Consider the following 21,511-nt stretch of genomic DNA (forward strand, 5'->3'; position numbering starts at 1 on the left):
ATTAAAACCAGAGTTAAATCTGCACAGGACAAAATGTTGCAAAAACATACTAGGATATTAAAAAAAACAAAACCCCACCCCCACACACAAGTAATATGTCTACTTAAGTTTCAGTGTACTCACACCAGACTTCTGTCACTGAAATAGTCCCAATCAAGACAAAGACATGATAAACAACAGTCAATTCATTTTAAATATTCAGTCAGCTAACTTAAAGATCATATAATTAATTTCTAGCTTTTCATGAGGCAGTAAACATATACATAGGGTTTAAACCAGGATACAAAGAGTTAKAACTTTTCCTCCCCAGAACCACCCCCCCTTCCTCCTCCATCCTAGAAACATAATCAACCGTGGATCCAGAACAAATTGACTTTAGTATGGAATCAGAACAAATTAACACGAAGAATACCGTAACCCACTACGCCATTATGCCAGAAGTACAAACCAATTCCTTCTCAAGCAGTTTTGCAAATGCCAGCTTTCTTTTCAACCACATGGACAATTTTAAATCAAAAGTGTCAAAAAGGAAATGACTAAAAAATAAGCCATTGCACCCCAGTTTCATGTGAAACTAGGTCTATCCATGTGGAAGTGGTCTATCACAAATTCTTGTGACAGAATAAAGATGACTGATAAACTTCAGTGACCAAAGTAATTGAAAAAAKATGCCTCGGTCTTGTGATCCGATTTCTGGTTTTTGAAAAATTCTACACACCTTCGTAGCTGATATATAGGGAAGTTTAGGGCTGATGAGCCCTTTACTCTTGGAATCAGACTGTTATGGCAAGTCGCCATATGTTTCAAGAGAAAACTAAAAACCCAGTATGAGGGGTTCAGATGGTGCAGCTATTCTGGGATTACCTTGGAGAGCGTTCTGACTTCCCTGCTGAAGTCCCATCATTCTAGGAAGCACTTCAAYTTGGCCTCTTGAGCTTTTTCCACTTTTATATTGCATAGTAATGAAGCAAAGAGCCGTACTTAACGTGTTATTTTTATCTACGTGATACCAGCTCTTTCAGGTTAAGAGACAATATATTGATACTTCATACTGTTTCTTCACTTCCAAGTAGCAGACTGTTAGCAAGGTTCAAGTGAAAAGTTACTTTTATAGTTTTTATAGTATTATTGGGGGGAAAAAAACACAAAAACAAAAAACACACCCTGCTACAGAACCACCCAAACAAAATGAACTGCTATTTTCAGAATAATAAAGTACATACAGACAACTGCAGCAATGGCCTTTCCAATACATATAAAGCTAGTGATAGAGGTTGGTCAAACATACACATCACAATGTAAAATTACTAGAAGCAGCCTGCAAAATTCCCCATAAAGCAGGAATAGATAGGATGCTTCCTGCAAAGTCTGAACTTTCCTAAAAATGCAGGCCAGAACATCCCAGTGCAGTTAACTGACAGATCTCTGCAAACTCTTCTGATAGCATGCAGCAATAGTATCAGGGAAAAGCAGAAAGCCCAGAGCGAGCCATAGGATAGACAGCGCTATGCAGCTCAGCGCAGTGCAAGATGTGGGCAGTTATTTAGGCTTGTCTTGGGAGTGCTGAAGTAAAGAGAGGTACTCCCCAAAATACATGGCACTTCTTAGAAAAATCTGTGCTTCGGCTATTAATCCCACAAGTCAACTGAATTTGATGTCTGCAAATCCTTCACCTGGCCTAACACAGCAGGTACCCAAATTTACTCAATACAGCTTCAAAACAGAGTAGTTTTTCCTTCATTCAAAAGTTGCAAGAGATCTACACACATTTTAAACATGAATTATACTTATTAACCAAACCCTATAGATCTTGAAGAAGTCCCCCTTAACCACTCGTTTCCAGCTCTAGGCTGGACGAAGCAATCCTTCCCGCACTCCTCCTCTTCTGTRAATGCTTACCAGAGCACTGAGCAGCCTTTTTTCCACTTGCTTTTCTGCTACACAAATTCTGGCAATTGATGCTGCCTTTCACTCTCTCAAGTCCTGGCCAAACAGGGGTATAACTTGGCCAGTGCTGAGCAAGTAGGTTCTGTGCAGCTGCCCTGTGTATGGTATTTGGTTGTTGGTTTGCTGCTCATCTAAGTTGTCCTGCTTCTTTGTCTAGTTCTTCTAACAACTCTCTTCATCTTAGCACRTAAATTTTTATTCTACAAAACATAACTACATGTTTTGCAAAAGATATTATCTTGACAGTTTTTGCAAAGTTGTATTCCAGTTATGATTACCACAGTGAACTTTCTAAATATAAAATGCAAATATTTGTAGAGCGTTTCATAAGATCTGCATTGAACAAGTATTGTAACTAGATTAAAGATAAAGTTTAACTGTTAAGCCATCTCTATTCACAGCAGCCTGTACTTCAACATTTTCCTGAACAGAGATGCTCTCTTGACTTGAGATTGAAGTAAGCAGAAGTAGGACTGTTGATACTGGTTTATGAAAACATTACATGAAGACATCTAGTTTTATTAATTTTTTCAACTACTAAAAAAGCATCAAAACAACTTTTCTCCAATGTCAGAAAAATTGCTACCTCAGTATAGGTCCTTTATTTGTAAGAAAAATGTTTCCTACAGAACGAGAAATTAGTCTTTTTTCTTGTTAGCTCAAACTCTTTTCTAGTTGTCTAAACAATAAGGCAGAAATTCATTGAAGAATCACTCCATATTTGGAAACCTSCTCCATTCGTAGAAGTACCTCGTCACAATTACCAGACTAATTATTTGGTCAAATCATCATCCCATTTTTCAATTTAATACATCTATTCCCTAAAGACTGCGAGACTGCTGACCAGTTACTTTACAAATCCATTTTAAAGCTTTGTTTAAGGGGTTTACACTCTGCCCCAGCACATACCATAACAGCTGTTTGTAAAATAAAAAAGTCATCATCAACAGCAAGATAAATCCCCCCCCCCATTGTTTTTCATCTCAAATGCCTTTTCAGGCATTTTCTTGAAATCAGGGGAAAGAAAGGGCTTTACAAAAAGGTTTAATACTAGAATAACTTTTCTTTTGCATCTTCTCTTGTAGTTTCCAAATAGCTATATAAAACTTCTCTATGCAAGTTAAAGAGAATGATCTTTAGTGTTCCCAAATACAGCATTAGAAAATAATCCTAAAAAAAAAAAAGTTTCCAACCTATAGCAAGCTTCACTCATCATATGTTCTAAGGCCAAGAGATGATATTAAACCATCCCCTTACATATTAAGTGGCTCAGAGTGATGCCTTCCAGGTGGTCCTTGATACAGTATTGCTCCAAAAAGTGCTGAATAGCTCCAAAATCCTTCTGRTTTGCCTGCCTAGGAGAGCCACAGCAAAACAATCTAGGGTGCAAGTTTAGTAGTTATACTCTATGCCTCACTAATTCCCTGYGTAGACAATTATCCAGCATCTCAAAGCACATATAATCAGTCTTTTCCCACACATAGTCAACATAAAGCATTTATAACTCCTTCAATAGGATGTGGAAAATACCAGCAGTAAGAGGACATACACTTTATTACGCCAGTTAGAAGTTATTTATATAACCCCAATCCTCAAATTTCCAATTTCTTTTTTTTCCTATAAGAAAAAAGGATAAAAGGGAAAGCAGTAGTAGTCAATTTTTGGAGTCTTTCCCGTACATTACTGGATTAGAAAGACAAGGCAATTCAGAAGCAGAGAAGTACTTTTTTTCTTTCAGTCCTGTCATACATTTCTTCTTTCCTCTTTTCTTCCAGCCTCCCACTCCCCCACCTCCTTCAAATCCTTCTCATTTTTCCAAAGCTTCTCTCTCAATCTCTGACTATATTCCCCTATGACACTTGATTGTGCTCTGTCTCTGGCCTGCTATTTACTCCCAGTAGGAAGAATAAATTGCACCTTATTCTTCACTAACTCCTTGAGCRGGTCATCTGCATCTCAAAATACAGGTCGTTTGTCTTTTCCCACCAGAAGGGGTAAGAGAACAACCTAGGAAACGGAACGGACCACGTGAAAAGAGCACAAGCAGAAGTCAAGCGCCCCGGAGTAGCGAGTGAACTGGACTGAGCGACCTAACGCGCACCCAGAGCACGGGGAAAGGCGCAGAGGCGGAGCGAGGTGTTCTACTTGGCACAGACAACCGCGAAATCATGGCAGGCGGGCTTGGATTTCTGCACCGAGGTACGAGGACTTTACAAGCGTGCTGCCACTCCGTAGAGGACATGGGAAGACCTGACAAAGAAAAATTTGCAGGTTTTTCCAATCCTCACCACTTAACGAACCCTTACCTTTCAAGGGTGGAAGCCACAGGAGCTTATTTCATCACTGATTTTGTTACAATTCTGCAGGAAGCTAAAAAGTTACAAAAAGAGGAGTCCTAGCCTGACTATTAATGCAGATCTTTGTGGAAAATACCAGACATCAGTTTTCAAGACAATACAGAAACATTTATGAAGGATGGATGATTGCTGTTGTGCCTGTATAGTATGGCTGGCATCWGGAACTATGAAAATAATATTTTTCAGGTACAAAATAGCAGGGTCTTTCTCTTGCCATGAAAACTGTCTGCTTCTTTGTATCACACCTTCTAATGATTATTTTGCTGGCTGAGAGGGATTTGATAAGCTCCAAATAATTCTAGTTGTCTATGATATCCAAAAGCAAAACTTCAGGAAGCCAATTTCTACAAAGCAGAGAAATAAATCCCTCTCTCCTCTGCTTGCATTTTCCAATCCTATCCCAGCGACTTTTCTCTGACTAATGCATTTGCAAAGCTTCTTACATTAGGCTGTGTCCATTTTTCTTTCTGAAGTGGCGACTCTGCAGGTCGTCTTATCTAATTTAGAGTCTAAAGTAGACATGTATTTTGTGCATAATTTTCTCTGTTTGTTTGCTGCCAGACAGTTTGAGGCTTACGCTGTGCCTACAGGACAGAAGAAACGCCTCCTGGACCCTGATAGCCATAAAATCATTTCCCATTTTTTTTGGTATTCTCCCCCCCCTCAAAATAGAGTTTTCCCTAATATTTCACATCTTCCCGTACTAAATCTTCCTTTGTTCATGAATCAAACTGGAAGGAAGCTTTTCGTTCTYTATTTAAGCTATTAGAGTAACAGATCAGTTTGTGAGCTTTCTCACTCACATCGCTTTCCTACTCAGTTTTTATTTTCAATCTTCATTTTTCCTTTAAAATGCCACCCTGAGTACTTACGCTTTATAAGAGCAATCCATACTTCCATAATTACATAAAATAGCTGCTAGTATATTATGTAGCCTTACCACAAATGTAATTATTTTTCCCACCTAACTTAGTTTTATGTAATTTTAACCTATCCTTTCTTCAATAAGGACAATGAATTGGTGCCAAAGATTCTAGACAGAGTAACAAATATTTTATCAATCAATATTGCTCTCTTGGTGCTCAGATGTTACTTGGATAGACAGCAGTGTTTTAAAATATCTGTTAGCTAATTCTACTTTTTGACCGACAGATAGCTTTAGAAATATCTACATCGATACACACAAGATGCTCACAAAAYAGATTTCAAATACCAGATGATACAAGCAGTATTGCTGAAAAATCTGCCTAAAAGCTGCATGGCCAAGAGTTTGTGCAACACTTGTGAATCCTGTTTCTGGTTTTGATCAGATTTTTCATTTTCTAAACAGGAAATCCACATATAAATATTTAAGGTGGAACTGTATACCTTTTATTCCATCGGTGTTTGCAGACAGAAAGAAACCCCTATCTCAGATGCATTCTGACCACATTGCCACTACAATGTGAAACTATTTGTTTTGCTAGTTCATAGACAGCAGGCTATAAGAYAGAAAACAGGCACCTCGAAAAAGCAAATGTAAGTATGAAATATTGAAAGCAGGAATTAGAGCATGGAGCTGGAAACCTAAGCTTCTCACCCCAAGTAAGTTCGTTCTGAATAGGATTCACGTCATTCAAGCACAAATTAAAACCGATGGCCACAGTGCCTATTTGAGGAACAAGTAACTTAAATCCACAAAACCTGAGGAAAATTCCTGCAAATATTCAGAAGAAAATACCGAACTGGAGGAACTGTAACCTGAAAAAAAGATAAGTAGCAGCAGAAGCTCTCACTCTATAAACTACATATTTACTATACAAAGATCTGTGGTAAAGCTGATGTTTGTAAAGGTACTGTGCACTGAGAACAGAGATGGACATCTGTTAACTTTCAGTTTGAGAATGTAAGAGTACAAATGAGAGAGCAGAAATTTTTCACATCTAGCTACCCAGCGTTACCTGTTAAAATACTGGGCTGGCCTAAAATGGAAGAGCAGCTGTGGAGTTTATGAACAYAAATGGCTGACAAGAATGAAAAACTAAGAAAAGCATCTGACTTTCTATAAGGTTCTGACTCCTATATCTCACCACTGACACAAGGCAATTTTCTTCTTCTGTCAGTACTTGCATCAAATGCTTTTAAATAATCTGTTTTTTTAAATATCCAAAATATTTTTCTCCTTTATGAAAAGAGTACTTTGCTATTATACAAAGCTTTAGAAACAAAATGCATACTGGCTGTACAATGCATCAGCCAGCCCCAGARATATATATCCCATAAGACGTATAACCTTAAGGACAGCTTTTGGATAGATGATGCGTAACTGCCACTGTTGCAAATTTACAGTATTTTCTAGTCCTCAAATTTCWTCTAGAAAAGACAGACTTCAATCAGAATATGGACCAGGCTGATTGAAGTATTCAAATGGGGGGGTACTAGAAATACCCCCTAGAATACTTATGCTCAAGATTTCTGGCAGCAGAATCCTTCCCATTCCCCAATTACTTTCCTTAAGGGTTTCACTTCAGAGCCCCCCAGGTCACTGCTGTGGCACCAAATCCCCAGCCCCGCTCTCCCCCCAGCTATTCCGACAGGCACCTGCCCCGGCTGCCAAGTGCAGCTCTGCTCGGCGGCTGCCCGAGCCTGGTGCCTCGCCTGGCCCTTCAGAGCAAACCCTKGCCAGGGCTCAGCGATGGGAGCGGGAGAGTGCTGCACTTATGAAAACATCAGTAAAGGGGAAGAGACCATGTCTAGGAAAGAGAGGACTTGAGAGTCGCACAGACTACTACTACTGTGACTCAGGTTCAGCAATATATACCCAGAACTTGCAATGGCCAATATTAATACTTTTTTTTTTTTTCTTCCAAACAATCCTGGATCATAACAAAGGTGGCTGGTGTCTCCAAAACAAATCAATGCTGCCTCAAGACCATCAGACTTCAAAGTTACCATAATCTCTTTGGATTCAATGTGGGAGAACTTGAAAATACTTCACACAATCAATTCAAACTTTGAAAGACAGAGATAATCTTTTCCAAGTTCCAGAAAAGCTCCAGGTTCCAGCTAACAGCTTAAATCCAACAGTTTTCCCTCCTAAACATCGGCTGCACATCTTGTTATTTCCTGTGACTGACTGGTTTTATTTTCAGTTCTTTTGCTCCTATTCCAGTACTTCTAAAGCTGCTTTTATTCCCTGTGTGATACCATCAGATGTTCGAGATTTAAAGTCTCTGTCAGGAAAAGAAAAAAAAAAGAAAGAAAGAAAAGAGAAAAAAAAACAACCAGGTTTTCCATCTTTCTCAAACCTGATACGTACCAACTTGCGGTCAACAAAAGACCCGTCAGGAGCTCCATTCTCAAACACAGTGATAAGCTTAGCCTTCTGCGTGTGCTTCTAAGCCACTTCCCACAGGGCCCCCACAAATGCTTCTTTATTAAATCTGGATTCGAGATCATGGTCTTTTTATCCGCAGGCTGCAACGTACTTCAGAATCTCTAATGCTGGCATCTTCGGTTATCAGTTGAGTGACRATATACAAAATCGCAAATATGCTGATTACAGAATTGTGAGCATTTTATATATGGAGCATAGATGGGCAGATAGAAATTTCACCCACTTACAGAAAGTTATGAGTACCTGTGCTAAAAAGATTTAGGGGGTTTCAGCATTTTATTTAAAATAATGAAACTTTGCACCTGAACCCTATGATTAGTTAAATCTCCATGAACTCAGGAAGTGTTTACTTGYGTGATGGCTTGTGTCAAGTCTGCAAGTTTCAGAATTATTTATTTTACATAYTACAGCCCAATTAGATACTTCACTGATATTCATGCACATCTTAGATCTGGAGCATATTTTTGTGCCTCACATTTCATATATTTTTCTAAATAGCTTGCAATTTGAGNTTTTTTTTTTTTTTTTTTGGTGCTAGCAGCAGTATTTACAATTGCATCGGGAGAAGAAATATAAAAGGGTGCATCTAATCTATACAGTCCATTTCCCTTCCATTAGAGGCCATCCTCTTCCTAAAATCAAATTAAATGGCATTATGCATTAGCAGCAAGTAATCAAATTGTATTTTATTTTACCAGAAAGACTACTTTGTTGGCCTTTTTATTTTGGTTAAAAAACAACAACAGGTATGTACATAAAGAAATTCACCAGTCATGTACTTTATTTATAAAAAGTTCAATTGCATTATAAATAAGTCAAATATATCAGAATTAAATTTAAACTGCTATTTAATTTTCTTCCTTTTCCCTTAAAGACATCCTTGTAAGATGTGTACTGTTTTCTACTCTTACAGCCATTTTTCAATTATTATGTAAGAAATACAAACAATTCTTTTATCGAAGTTATTTTTGTGTGCCTGTTTGTACAGGCACGTGCACACACATGGCTGCTGGCAAAACCCTTTACATAAGATCACAAAGTGACTTTGTGTAGCTATGAAGTCATTGAATCTTCTAGCCTCTTGTACAAAACCCATGCAAAACCTCACCAACCATAAATCATAAGCTGATAAAATATGAATTACAGGAGGAACAGAGACCTCTGAAAGGGTTTCCTTTAGTTTGCARTCCCTGTTAGTTCCAGGGCCTGCTTATCTATTTATTGATTAAAGAACAAGATAGATTTCTTTTTCCTTCCTCTTTTTCTTACTAATAACATTTGATCAGAGTCCTCATTTAACTTTCCTTCTTTAATTACCTGACAAGGACACAGCATGGCAAAGAAAGCAAATTCTGTTTACATAAAAATTGATGAAACATGTCTAAGAAAAATAAAAGAGTTGATTTGCCTCTAAGCTACCTAAAAGGAACAAAAGATATCACTTAAATAGCCAAAGAGAAATCAGTGGTTTTATAATTTATTTCAGTGACAGAGACAGCATCATTTTACGGGTGTACGGGCCAGAGTTTAAAAATAGATACTTCARTCCAAAATTTTGATCTAGTAATCCAAACTAGGGTGCTAGGTTAGTAGCTATTGAAATGAACTTCCTAAGAACCTCTCTGATGACTAAAAATTTGCTATAAGCCTGTTTTTCTGTTTTCTCAGCGTACGCAAGAACTGCCTGGATCGACACAGTTCCGCGGGGATCGAGACCCCCAGAGCCCCCAGCAGAGCTCACAGGGGCGCTCCAAGGGCTCCTCACCGCACCACGGCCACCAAACGCAACACAGCAACACACAGCAGACGCTCTCCTGCTCCTGTATAAACGCAAGTTAGCCAACATGCAGAAATCGAAGAAAAGGCAATGCAGTRCTACAGAGGTTGTTCTGTTCCCAGTTCTTCCAGGAAGAGCGAACTGATAGCGAGGGTTACACTCCACTGCCGTTTCCCACTCCGTGGGTCAGAGGAGGTGCAAATCCGTACTTCTAGGGAAATACCAGGGTTTCAACTGCACGGCCAGACGGGTACAGGAGAATATTTTAAATACATTACACTTGGGATTATTGCATCAGGTCAGCAACCAACTGCAGTAAGCTAATTATACCACGCAACCTTTCACAGAAAGTACCCGTAAGTACTGGGATCTCCTCAGCCAGAAAGCTGGTTGTCCRTTTTCTACGGCAGCGACGCTAGCAGCAGAGCTTAGAGGGCACRGACCTCTACCCTGTACTGCTGCTCAGACGTAGGGAGCTTTCTGTTTTGTTTCTAAGGTAGWCACAAAACCAAGAATTTGTAGTCTACTATCGTGAAAATATAGCAAGAGTTAAGAGGCTTTAAAAATTTTGGTTGTACATAAAAATTATTTTTGCCTCTCTTCTCCATTTAAAAAGTAATGTCAAGACCTTGGCAGAACACAGTAAGATGCAAGTTTATATGCTGTAGAGCTAAGCTGTCTTTTATAGTATATATTCTATTAAAAAAGTAATAGAATCATAAATCTGGACTATAAGTAAATAATATCAATACCTTCAAATTACTGAAGAGTTTTAGAAGTCTGCAATACAGAATCATTATCTCTAACAAATACTGTTCAGACCGACTTTTTTCCCCTTTTTTTCAAGTCTCTAAACAGGCTAACACCATGGAAGATATTTATCAGTTACAAAACAGCTATAAAAATGAGTAGAAGCATCCAAAACGTGCATTTAAAAAAACCCCATCTATATTTCTTTTTCCACAGTAAATCAAGAATTTCTTTTTTGTAGAATTTGATTTCTTTGACAGTTTCTCTTTGTTGTACTGACAACCCTGCAGCTACAAATTTATGGACACTTTTTTATTAAACTCACATTAAACATGTTGTAATCAGAAGTAGCATCATTGGTTCAGTATGTATAGTTAACAAATAAGCAAGTATATGGCACCAAACGAGGGAGAACTGCAAATCAAGAAATCCTGTCAAAGTTTTTCTGAAAGATTCTTGACATTTTAAAAAGGTAAAATGATCCCACTTGACTTATTAAAAAAAATAAAAATACATAAATTAAAAGCTACTCAGAAACTAATTTTTTTAATAGAAAACTCTTCAAGACTGACCAAACTGAGTCCTTGATGTCAATTTYTGAATTTCTGAATATACAAAAATTACTTACCTTTTAGCTTCAAAAAAAGTGGAGGAAGAGGGAAAATCTCCATCCTCTACAGCAGTAATAAAACTGTTTCTGGYCTCTCGTACATTGTGGTGCAGGCAGAGGTCTTTGGTTTATAAAGACAACAGTAACTTTTCTGTTTACATCATTACAGAGGGAAAAAACAAAACACTTCTGTCGTATCTGAGCTGTCCCAGAATCACCACAATAAAAGGAACACAGAGCTGAAGTTCCACTCATCCCACTTCATTAGCCAACATAAAATTTTGATTCCTCCTMTGTTCTCAGACAAGTTGATAAAAAGCTGTATTATTAGATTTTTTTTCCTTCCTCTTCTTGCTGTTGACTGATAATTTCACGTTTCAAACTGTAGTACAAATTTAAAAGAGACATAGTCCCCACTAGTTGATATTTTAATATTGGGTCACAGATAGATACACAGTTCTTGAAGATCTGTTCATATGCCCACTTACTGAGGTCTAAGTATTATATTAAAAGGCAGATACACTAGGGTCAGGATTTGTTTTCATATTCTCCTTTCTATTCATAAAATCATTTGACCATTGAACCATTTTCACTAACCATGTTTGTTTTCTATTAAAAAAACATAGGGTTCCAATACAATTAATGCTTGTGATATGAGGCTATTTCTATTCTAATATAGTATATCAACAGTATAATCATTTTTCCATAAAAGTATYTTCCATTAAATAATAAAAAATAGTTCCTATGTATTTAGCCTCTTAATGAAGTCCTTGAGACTACAAAAGTGATKAAATGAATAAAAGCATTTCTTTCTTACACTTGGGCAAAGTAATTGTACTACTTATTTCATAAAATATTTCACATGGTTTTAAAAAGGCGCAGATAGACTGAGTACGGTCAAAAATCATCCTTCATTTACTGTAACCTGAATACTGTTGGACTTCAACAGCAGTCTGACCAACACAAAAATAACACTTTAAAATTTAACTTTTGTTTCAGAATAATTATTCTGAAACAAGTAGATTGTTTGTTAAGAAGTTTAAACACAAGTTCTGTTATTTAAACATTCTAATTTTTAGGCAATATTGAAGCAACAAACTCATTTTTTAAAATGTAAGTTGTTAAAAAAATATTTGATAGTGCATTAAACAGAAGGGGAATCAAAAAAATAAAATGAATCTGCAATCCACCACTACCAGTTTAAAATAGTATGTAACACATTACTTGTATGATTATCAGGCAGTTTAATATTATAAATGATAAAATGTAACAAGACCTAGTAAAAATCAGATTTTTCCTTCTTTTAAAAAATTTTTTCCRTGTGCTTAAGACAAATACAAATGCTGTTTCTAACTTCAGAACTATGAGAAGGATCCTTAAATAACCCCCACTGAGATGAGTATTAGGTTTTATAGACATTATTATTAAAATAGAAAAATGTATGGATTTTTTTTTTGAAGTATTTTGGTAATTGCTACTCAGCAAATCAAGTGGATTAGAGGCAAATCCTAAATTAGTTCAAAAGTTCAAAGAAATATAAAACAGGATTATAACACCACTGTGTTAATGTAAGTGATTATTGRTGTACATAGGAAAATACTAAATATATTTAAACAAAATTATACTCTCACTAAGCTAAAGATGAGAATCATATTAAATACAAGTCTTTAGTCCAAATCCACGGTCTTTTATTATGGAAACCTACCACTGACTTCAAATTAAACGTTCCAGCATTTCAGAAACGTCAATTTTCCATTTGCAATAAGAAAATAACAGATACCGTTTGAAATAAAAGATAGGCCAAAATATAAAACAGTAATAGATTTGTTTGCTGGGTTTTGGTTTTATCAAAATGTAGAAACAAACYGTAATGATCTTGATGTGCCCATCTGGTCTACATTTAATTATTTATTTGCACTTCATATCAGTTCAGAGCTTCAAACAAAAAAMTAGAAGTTATAATTTCAATAACGTTTTTGCAGCGGGGCGGCTCACTGAAGTGGTGCCTAGTGCACCGTTTTTAGCACGTGGGTCACGCACACCGAAGGAATAGAGCTTTATGTTATTTTTTTAAAAGATCGTAYAAAAGAGCAAGCGTGTTCAAGCGTCACAGGAGAACGGAATCCAGATCTTGGGTCACACAAGAGCTGAGCTCTGAAACGCGGATCCCCAACAGAGTAAATACATCGAGCGAACAAGCAAGAGCCCGAAACCATGCTTTGGACACCACAAACAGAAAGAGGCTGTGGCCATTTAAGTTCTTGTTATACCACGGGTGTATTTTGTCCGAGCGCACCTCATTTCTGAGCCCTGGGAGCAAGGTGCCACCCCCTGCGTTTCTTCCAGGGATGAACCGCGGCACCTCTCCGGCTCTGGGAGGGGGCACGTTACAGCTGACGAACTCCTGCCTGAAGCTCATCGTCATCATAAAAACACACTGTTAAAGCGCCCCTCAGAAGAAATTAAATGAAAGCAGCAGTAACCGCGGATGCCCATCTGCGACGAGGCAAACCCGGAGCRCAGCCCGCCTCTCGCTTCCGCATTTAGCGCGGCCACCTGAGAAGAAGCTGTGTGCARATCACAGCCTTCCGCTCTCTGCGGCTCGATGCTTCACAAGCGCACCTACATCGAGCTACCTCCAGCCAGCTATTAGACTACATTAGTTTTAAGGAACAGGTTAAGGGCGACAGTCCACTATCTAGCAGGAGCAAAAAAAAATCGTTGGAAAATTTGACTTATCTCATTGCTCAGAGAGAAAATCTTTTATTATGTACTGCAGGATAAAAGATTTGCAAGTATCTGTTATTTGAGAAATAAGCTATTGCTGCAATTTATCTCACTGTATGGGGCTTGAAAGATGCACAGTGGTACTCCACGCTAACTTTTAAAGAGAACTGCATGGAATTTTCATGACATTGGGAGTATTCTTTAAACTTACGCAGAGAAAATTGATTTTTTATATAGTTATGAATTACATATGGTGCTGCAAAATTGTTCAAAAGGCTCTTCTTTGCTTCAGTGGTTATGATTACTTCTAACAAAATTCTAATTTGACTTCTTAATCACAATGATTTATAATGATTACTCCAGACGGAAGACTAAAATATCTATTTAGTCCTTGAACACTGTTACCTGAGCTAAAGGAGCTTTCCTTTGTTAGGCACCCAGTCCCAAAATATACTTGTGTATACACATACAGCTCTCCCTACTTCAACAGTCCTATTGGTTTCTATGTCAACAGGATTCCTCATGCAAATAGTATGATGCATGAATAGGTGCAATAAGTAGTCTAAAACAAAACTTAATTTACAAGGGCATAAAAAACCCTCCAGGAACATATTAAAAAGTTGAAAAAATGWCCTTATGAAAGCTCTATGATCTATAATTTATTGTCCTAGTCAGATGGAAAGGTGCAGAGCTTCTGAAACTCACAAAAGACTCTAGATCTTCACTGCACACTCCGACATAAACTCTAAAGCTATTTAAATAGCAGACGGGGTAATAAGGCGCACTCTGTACTGCTCCTTTGTTAGGCCACATAAAACTCTAATTGACCCCCGCCGCCAGAATAAGCTTTTCGACGATCCTTATAATTACTTGAATTTCTATAAAGTAAGAAATATTTAACCCGCTTCAGAATTCTCAAAGAATGAATACTTCAATATTAAACYCAAAGGAAAACATTTAACTAACTGCCAGAGATTTTGCCAAAGGAAGGAAGTATTGTTAATCCAAACAACAGGGTATAGATCCCTTATCCCTTACCGCCTACTCATCAGGTAATTAGTACTTACAGTCTACTGGAGTGAAATTCGCAGCTCATCCATAGAAAAAGAAATCCAAAACTAAACAAAGCACCCTAAAACTCTGCACTAAACATCAGCAATGCCGCTGATCTATTTCCTTAAGAGCAGGGTCATGAAGGCTTAAAAATTAGAACATAAAATACGTTAGAAAATACTTCTATGGAAAGAAAAAAAAACAAATTTAGAAGAAAGCAATCTTTACCTTTTATACGTATATATTACACACACATACACACAAACACACCGAGGACAAAAACATGCCTTCAGGCCCCCATCTTGAAAAAGATGATCTGTATGCCTAACTATCAGCCTGAACAAGGTTCTCAGTGTGACTACTGTTTGCATTAACTGGGCCATTAAAAGTGAGCGAAATAGAAGAAAATGTGCATGGAATAGGAAAATGCAATATGGAAAACCCAGTTCCGAGAAGAAGTCAAATACAGGACGCTTGGAATTCAGCTAATACYGGAGCAATTTAGAGTTATTTTGAAGGATACAAAGAAAGTTATTAACCTAAATGGTTATCAAGGAAGGAAGAAATTGTATAACGAGTTATGCACATAGAGAACATCTTTCTGACTTGAAAAATATATTCACCACTCATTCCATTCTCTCTATCTATACGTAGCAGGTTTATCCTACAAACAACGTGTTTCCTCTCCCAGCAACACTGGGCAAAATAGATGGCATTTTAAAAGTAATATCAGATTCAGAAAACTCCCGAAGACTAAAATTAAGAAGCATGCAGTTTTAGCAAGTTCATCGAGTATTAGTGAGAATTGCTACTGCAAGTGAGAAGCCAAAAGAAAACATTGTTTTGTGAGGAAATGCACAGAATGTGTTTGCTCTTTATGATTTACATGACAAATGCTAGATTTTGTAGAGAAAACTCAAGAGATTCATGGGATTTACCTGTATCATTCAGTAAGAAGAACCAATCTCCTGATAATCAAAATATTCTGTTTTAAGATATAAAGCATAGGTAGTATGTACTATGAAAACAGAGTTAACCAGTATTTTGGAAAACTCTTTTAACCTGGCTAGTGAATTCCAAAAATAAAAAAGCCCCCAACCAACGCACAGCTATGTTTTGTCTTCCAATAGTGGACCTTGACTCAATATAAACACTATCTTATGCCTTCAGACATCTATTTTTAAAGCTATTATTCTATAAAGTTTTTAAATAAAACTGTACTATTGAATTATAGTTTGCTAAAACTCATTTTTGGTTCAGCAAAACCTCTCAGAGAAGAAAAGCCTCTCAAAAAAATTGTGTCCTCCGAGACACTAAATATATCAATAAATGATGAAAAGAGGCAAGGTCAAGAAAGTAAGAAAGCACAGAATACCCACAATTTGGGAAAAAAAAAAAAGGCTAACTATCTAGAGACTTTTTGTTCAGTATTCAGAATCTTAAAGGTATCAGTAAAATACTACAGTTTATATCAGGCCCTCGTGCCAAGTATTTTGTCTGAAAAGCTTTGTGCAATTAATTAATAGGTAAAAAACAGATAATTTTATGTTTGGGAAAAATCCAGAAGCATCAGGCAAAGTTATACAAGACAGCTACCAAGACACCTGCCACCTTCCACAGGTTACAATGCAGGAGTCACTATGAGATACACACAGCCCAAACTACACTTCTAATAATTCACATTTGGATGCTTTAATCTCTCAGAAAATATATTAAATGAGTTCTTAGAGCAGAGTTATAGAAGATCCTGGTTTAGACACTTCCTTTCAAACATTTCTGAAAATGTTTTTTTCACCCTCCTCTTAGTGGAAGCCTATGATTTAAATCTTAACTTGAAATTATTTTCTCCATTGGCAGGCAAGAACACCACTGGACTCTTTTTTTTTTTTTAAGCTGTTAAGGGAGCCAGAGGTTTTTAAATTCTTTGTAAGCTTATGTGTAAAACTGTGGCAGGATCAGACCTCAAAAACATCTACTCCTATTTCATAGGCTATTTTCATCAAATCTTTTCATCTTTGAGCACAAAGTCTCCCTTTTGTGCTTCAGGGTACTCAAGACTATGCACCATTACCAACTTTATAAGTAATATTTTTACTTGTAAAAGTATTTCTTAAAACAAACTCCCAACACTCAGGAAATCAATAAAACCCAGAATTAGAGCATAAAATTGAAGAGACAGTTACACAATCCTGTGTGAGATTGCTGCCCTAGCTCACTGCTATACATCTTCACATCAGCCTAATTCATTTGACACACAGTCTCCCCGCAGCTGAGAAAGTCTGGCTTTCTTACCAGTTCTTAGTAAAAGATTAAATACAAAACCCCCTATGTTTAAGTAATGTTAAGGTTGTGACACAAATCAACAAAAGGCAGGAAATTCAAAGATAACACTGACACTCCATGCTTAATTCATGATTGTTTAACAAAAGCGCAAAGCGATGCGAGGAGCTCCCAGCAGCTTCGACTTCAGCCTGTCGGTGCTCCGGAGCAAACAGGTGCTTCCCGCGGAGATGGTACCGAGTCAGGCTCTCCCATCCATCTACATAAATGCTAGTCATTACTTCGCCGTTAGCAAAATAGTAGGTTTAAAGATGCTTTCGTATTTAACATCCTAATGCGCTACGATTTTCATGAGAGTCATTACTAGATAGACGGGCTTTCTATAAAGTGACCCTTGATAATCATAAATATATCACTATCCTATAAACTTTTCAGAAGTAAACAAAATATTTGAACCATTATTTAGCATTAGACATAAAAATTAGACCAAATAAAAAAGCTGTTCTACAATGTAACATAAAACTTTACTGTTAAGCCAAAGTATTTGAAGGATTTTTTAGTTATATGCATATACACACATTCACCTATTTTACCCTGAAATAAATGGCTTTGTGATTTACATGCCTGAATACATGTTATATACAGCATACTCATATACCTGTATCAGTGGACATCAACATATACCAACAAAACTTTAACCTAAGACAAAATCTTAACCTGAGAAGTTTTTAACTTAGAAGAGACTTCAAGAGTGGACTTACATACTCCAAAAGGTTTATACTGGATATCTTACAACAGCCTTAACTGTGCAAAATAGAGCACTATATTTATTGTTTTCTTCGCAAGTTAGCAACTTTTAACCCATGCATACTTCTTCTTTGAACCCCTCTTTTCTCTCTCTCTCTCTCTTTTTTTTTTTTTTTAATACAAAGAAAAATTTTTCATGGCGGCAAAACAACAGAGAAAATAATGCTACCTGCTACAGTATCACAAGCATAACGGACTATGCTGATCTTTAAGGTTTCAAAATAAGAATCAGAATTTTAGGATGCTTTTAAAATACTAATTACATGAACATTCCTATATTTTTCTTACCATTATGAAAAAAACAAATACAACAAAAGGAATAAAACAACAAACTTCACTTTTCATAGCCTTCTTTAGGGTACACACAATTGTCTCACATATATATCCCTATAGTATTAATTGTGAGACAGCAATTACAGCTTTGTCAGCAGTAATGTTTCCATTACTGTCTGGTATCTCAAATTAGTTCACATTGTTCTAGTAATTTAATGCTTTTTCCAGTTGAATTCCTAAACACTCATGGTCTTGTCCTCACCAACCGAATTCCATCTGGGTAACTGCTATAGCATCAAACACACTGCAGAACATTTTTGGAGAAGGCTTTTGAAATCATACATCTGTTAGCCCCTCAAGCTGTAAGGATCTGGTTACCAGGCCTAGGYATGTTTGTAAAAGCCCCAGTGAAAACGTATACAGTAACAATTGAAAGTTGCATGTTTGCATTTAGTCTCCAAAGCAAGCATGATTATGTGTTTAATATATCCATGTACACAAAATACGCATATTCATATACTCAAGAGGATCGAGCAGCTCAAACAAAGAACCAGCACTACATATAGCTGCACACTCCCCTCCCCCCCATCACCACCTCCCACAGTTTTGGGCACTATAACACCGCACAAACAGTCCAGCTAACACATTGATACAGCTACCCACTTTGTGAGACCGATGCAAATAATAACAGAGCATGTTTCTACTGATAAAGTCTTACCCATTTCCTGGTAAAGCCCAAAGAACTCCACAAGACTTTGTAAGGCAATAGGAAACCACTTCAATTATCTCCCAAGAAATCAGGCTTACGGCTCTCAGCTGATTTCCTCTACTTGCCACAAGCACAAAGGTGCAGAGGACACCTCTGATCGCTCCTTTCCCTCCCTTCCCAAATTGCTCCCTGCAGCTGTAACTCTGGAGAGTACTGATAAATCTCCTTCTCCTATAAAGCTATACAGAGCTTTGAAGAAGTGAGGTATCTTCTTTTATAGAAGACATTCAGCAAACAAACTGAACTCACAGCACTATAAGGGGCTCACTTCCGCCTAGATATCAGGAAATAAATGAGAGAAGGATAAAGAAAAYGGAGAACAGGGTGAAGTCTGGCTCCACCTTGTAACACTTGTGTTAACCTAATTAATAGTCACTTACTAGCACATCTTTAACTACCTAAGGCAGAGTTTTGACTTCCTTACAAATCCAGAGAATTCCCCTCTTTGAACTTCCATTAACTGCTTTACCAGYTCACTAGTCCACCAAATTCACAAATTGTGTGAAGACTCTTATCTTTGCTGGGGGTTAGTGAGACAAGAAAACCTACATTTTCAGCTTTGGGAGCATCTATTCTGTACACGCAATTACAAACAACTGCAGAATAGAGAACACTGGGCCCATCCGTCCTCTTCTCTGCCAGGTCCTAGAGCTCCTGCAAGTTTTAAAGGCTTTTTATCCAAACAGCACGGGCATGACGCAAGCTGATCTCTGCAGAGCAAATACGCCCTGAATGCACCCATGCAAACCCCAGGGAAGTGCAAAATCTGAAGAGGAAAACATATGAACAAGTTTGTGACCACTGGAAAGGTAGTTTATCACATAGTATCTAGAAATGCACATACATTCTTGGATTTGCTCTCAAATGGTCTCCAGGATGATTTGAAAGGCACTCTACCTAGTCAGCCCAGTAACAGTCAATTCTAAATGGCAGTACATATACATATTGGCTTTCATATTTCCAAGCAGAAATATTTTTAAGCATGCGAAACACCTTTTACTTTTACTATTTTTATGAAAATCTTTATCTGTATATTCCCAATAGCTTTCTAAGAATCCCTATACAAAGCTAGCAAAGATCAATCTTGACAAAAAGAAACAGGTATATTACATACCATAGTCAGTGATCTTACAGGATACTAAATACAGCTCCTTCAGGTTCTGGCCTTCTTTAGCGATCACCTCCACACATCTGGAATACACATACAGTAAAAYTTTAAGTTAAAGGAAAATAGATAACCTTTAATTAGTAAAAGCTCAGTCACAAGTGTAATGTACTGTATATCAATTTCCTCATTTTGTAAATTATTCTATAGAATTCATTGAAAATACATATGGCTACAGGTACACACATTAATGACTAAGCTAGAGGAATGTCTAACTTTAAATTGAATACTTTTATATCAATATTCCTCTAATACATAATTCTTTGAATATTAGTTACTTGATATATAGACAGASAAGTCCTTCGAAAATAATACAAATGCTAATTTGTATTTCTGTATTACTGTATAACTTTGGAAGATTTCTCTTGCCAGATTTAAGCTGTGAGATATTTTTTTGGATAAAAAAACAAACACATTGTAATGTGGACAGAAGATAAGAAAATGCAATTTTAAATTCATGTTTCTGTTTCCTCAATGGTTACTGCGGAAGTCAGCATTCATCAAGTCGTGACATGCTACATGCCATTTGTGTTCCAATTTGTCGCTATAGAAGCTTATACAGATGAGAATACAGCTCATACGGCTTCCTTGTCACAATTATGATGAATTTGCAATTAATCATATGTTTTATCTGTGAATCCCTGCGTCTGATTTCTTGTAAGTATGAAAGTTAATATGAAAACAAAAACTGTCTTGTAAAATAGGTGTTTTAATACATTTGTGACCAAGTCTAAATTAATGTGTTGTTTACAATTGTTATATATTTACAACTGCATTATTTAAACAGTATCACTCATAAAAATATATTTTTTGAAGTGTACTTTTTGTTCCAACAATGTAAAATGAATCACTTGATCATTAGATCAGCTAATGTGACTATTTTGCAAGTCTGTACAGAGAGACATTTTAAAAAGTGGATTTTAATAGAATAAATCATAGTAATTTTTCTTTTGATCTAATACACTTCTCTYTAATTTTCAGATCACTTACCCAATCATCTACTCTGGCTCTTAAATCAATTCTTCTGCATTACACAAAATTAAATTATTTGCTAATTTTGAATAAAAATTAGGTACTGCTGAATTGTTGTAACTTGGAAAATACACCTACTCCCTCAGGAACCCTTTTCCTCTACTTACCACCGCCAATAGATTATCCTCAGTCTGATACAATTGTTGATGCTGACAATTTTGGTTTTTAACCTAATTTTTAAAGTACAATAGTATAGTATAAAGTATAAAAGCATAGTACAATAACTGAATCATAACCTTATTCTAAAATCCAGAACCAAAAATTGCTACTAATAATAAAATACAATGATGCTAAAAGAACACTTTCATCTCGGTTTCTTTATCATTGTTACAACATCATCAATTTTCAACAGAWCTTTGAAAATTGTGTGAACCTCAGATTTAGAGTATTTTCGCAATGCTTGTCCTCCAGAAGAAGGCCTTCTTAATTTATGCATTAAAGAGAAATGTTTTAACACTGTAAAGCTGAAAGAAAAACACTTAGAGGAGGCTAAACCTCCCGCTTCATACTTGTTTCAGCGCTCAGCTTCTCTGCTAAGACAATCAGCAAGCATGACAAATATTTTTCCTCTAAAAGTTACACCAAGAC

The 21,511-nt window shown here is 36.7% G+C and overlaps 1 protein-coding gene across 1 annotated transcript in view; it reads right to left on the reverse strand.

The window, feature by feature from the left end:
* FBXL17 (F-box and leucine rich repeat protein 17) overlaps nucleotides 1–21,511 on the reverse strand; it is a 289,747-nt gene that overhangs the window by 73,349 nt on the left and 194,887 nt on the right. The window contains exon 8 of the mRNA XM_085305322.1: nucleotides 19,841–19,917. Within this exon, the coding sequence (XP_085161448.1) occupies nucleotides 19,841–19,917 (77 nt within the window). The remainder of the gene's footprint in view (nucleotides 1–19,840; nucleotides 19,918–21,511) is intronic.

This window comes from Rhea americana, unplaced genomic scaffold (assembly GCF_003343005.1).
Source record: "Rhea americana isolate MKP2758 unplaced genomic scaffold, rheAme1 scaffold_22, whole genome shotgun sequence".
Lineage (NCBI taxonomy): Eukaryota > Metazoa > Chordata > Aves > Rheiformes > Rheidae > Rhea > Rhea americana.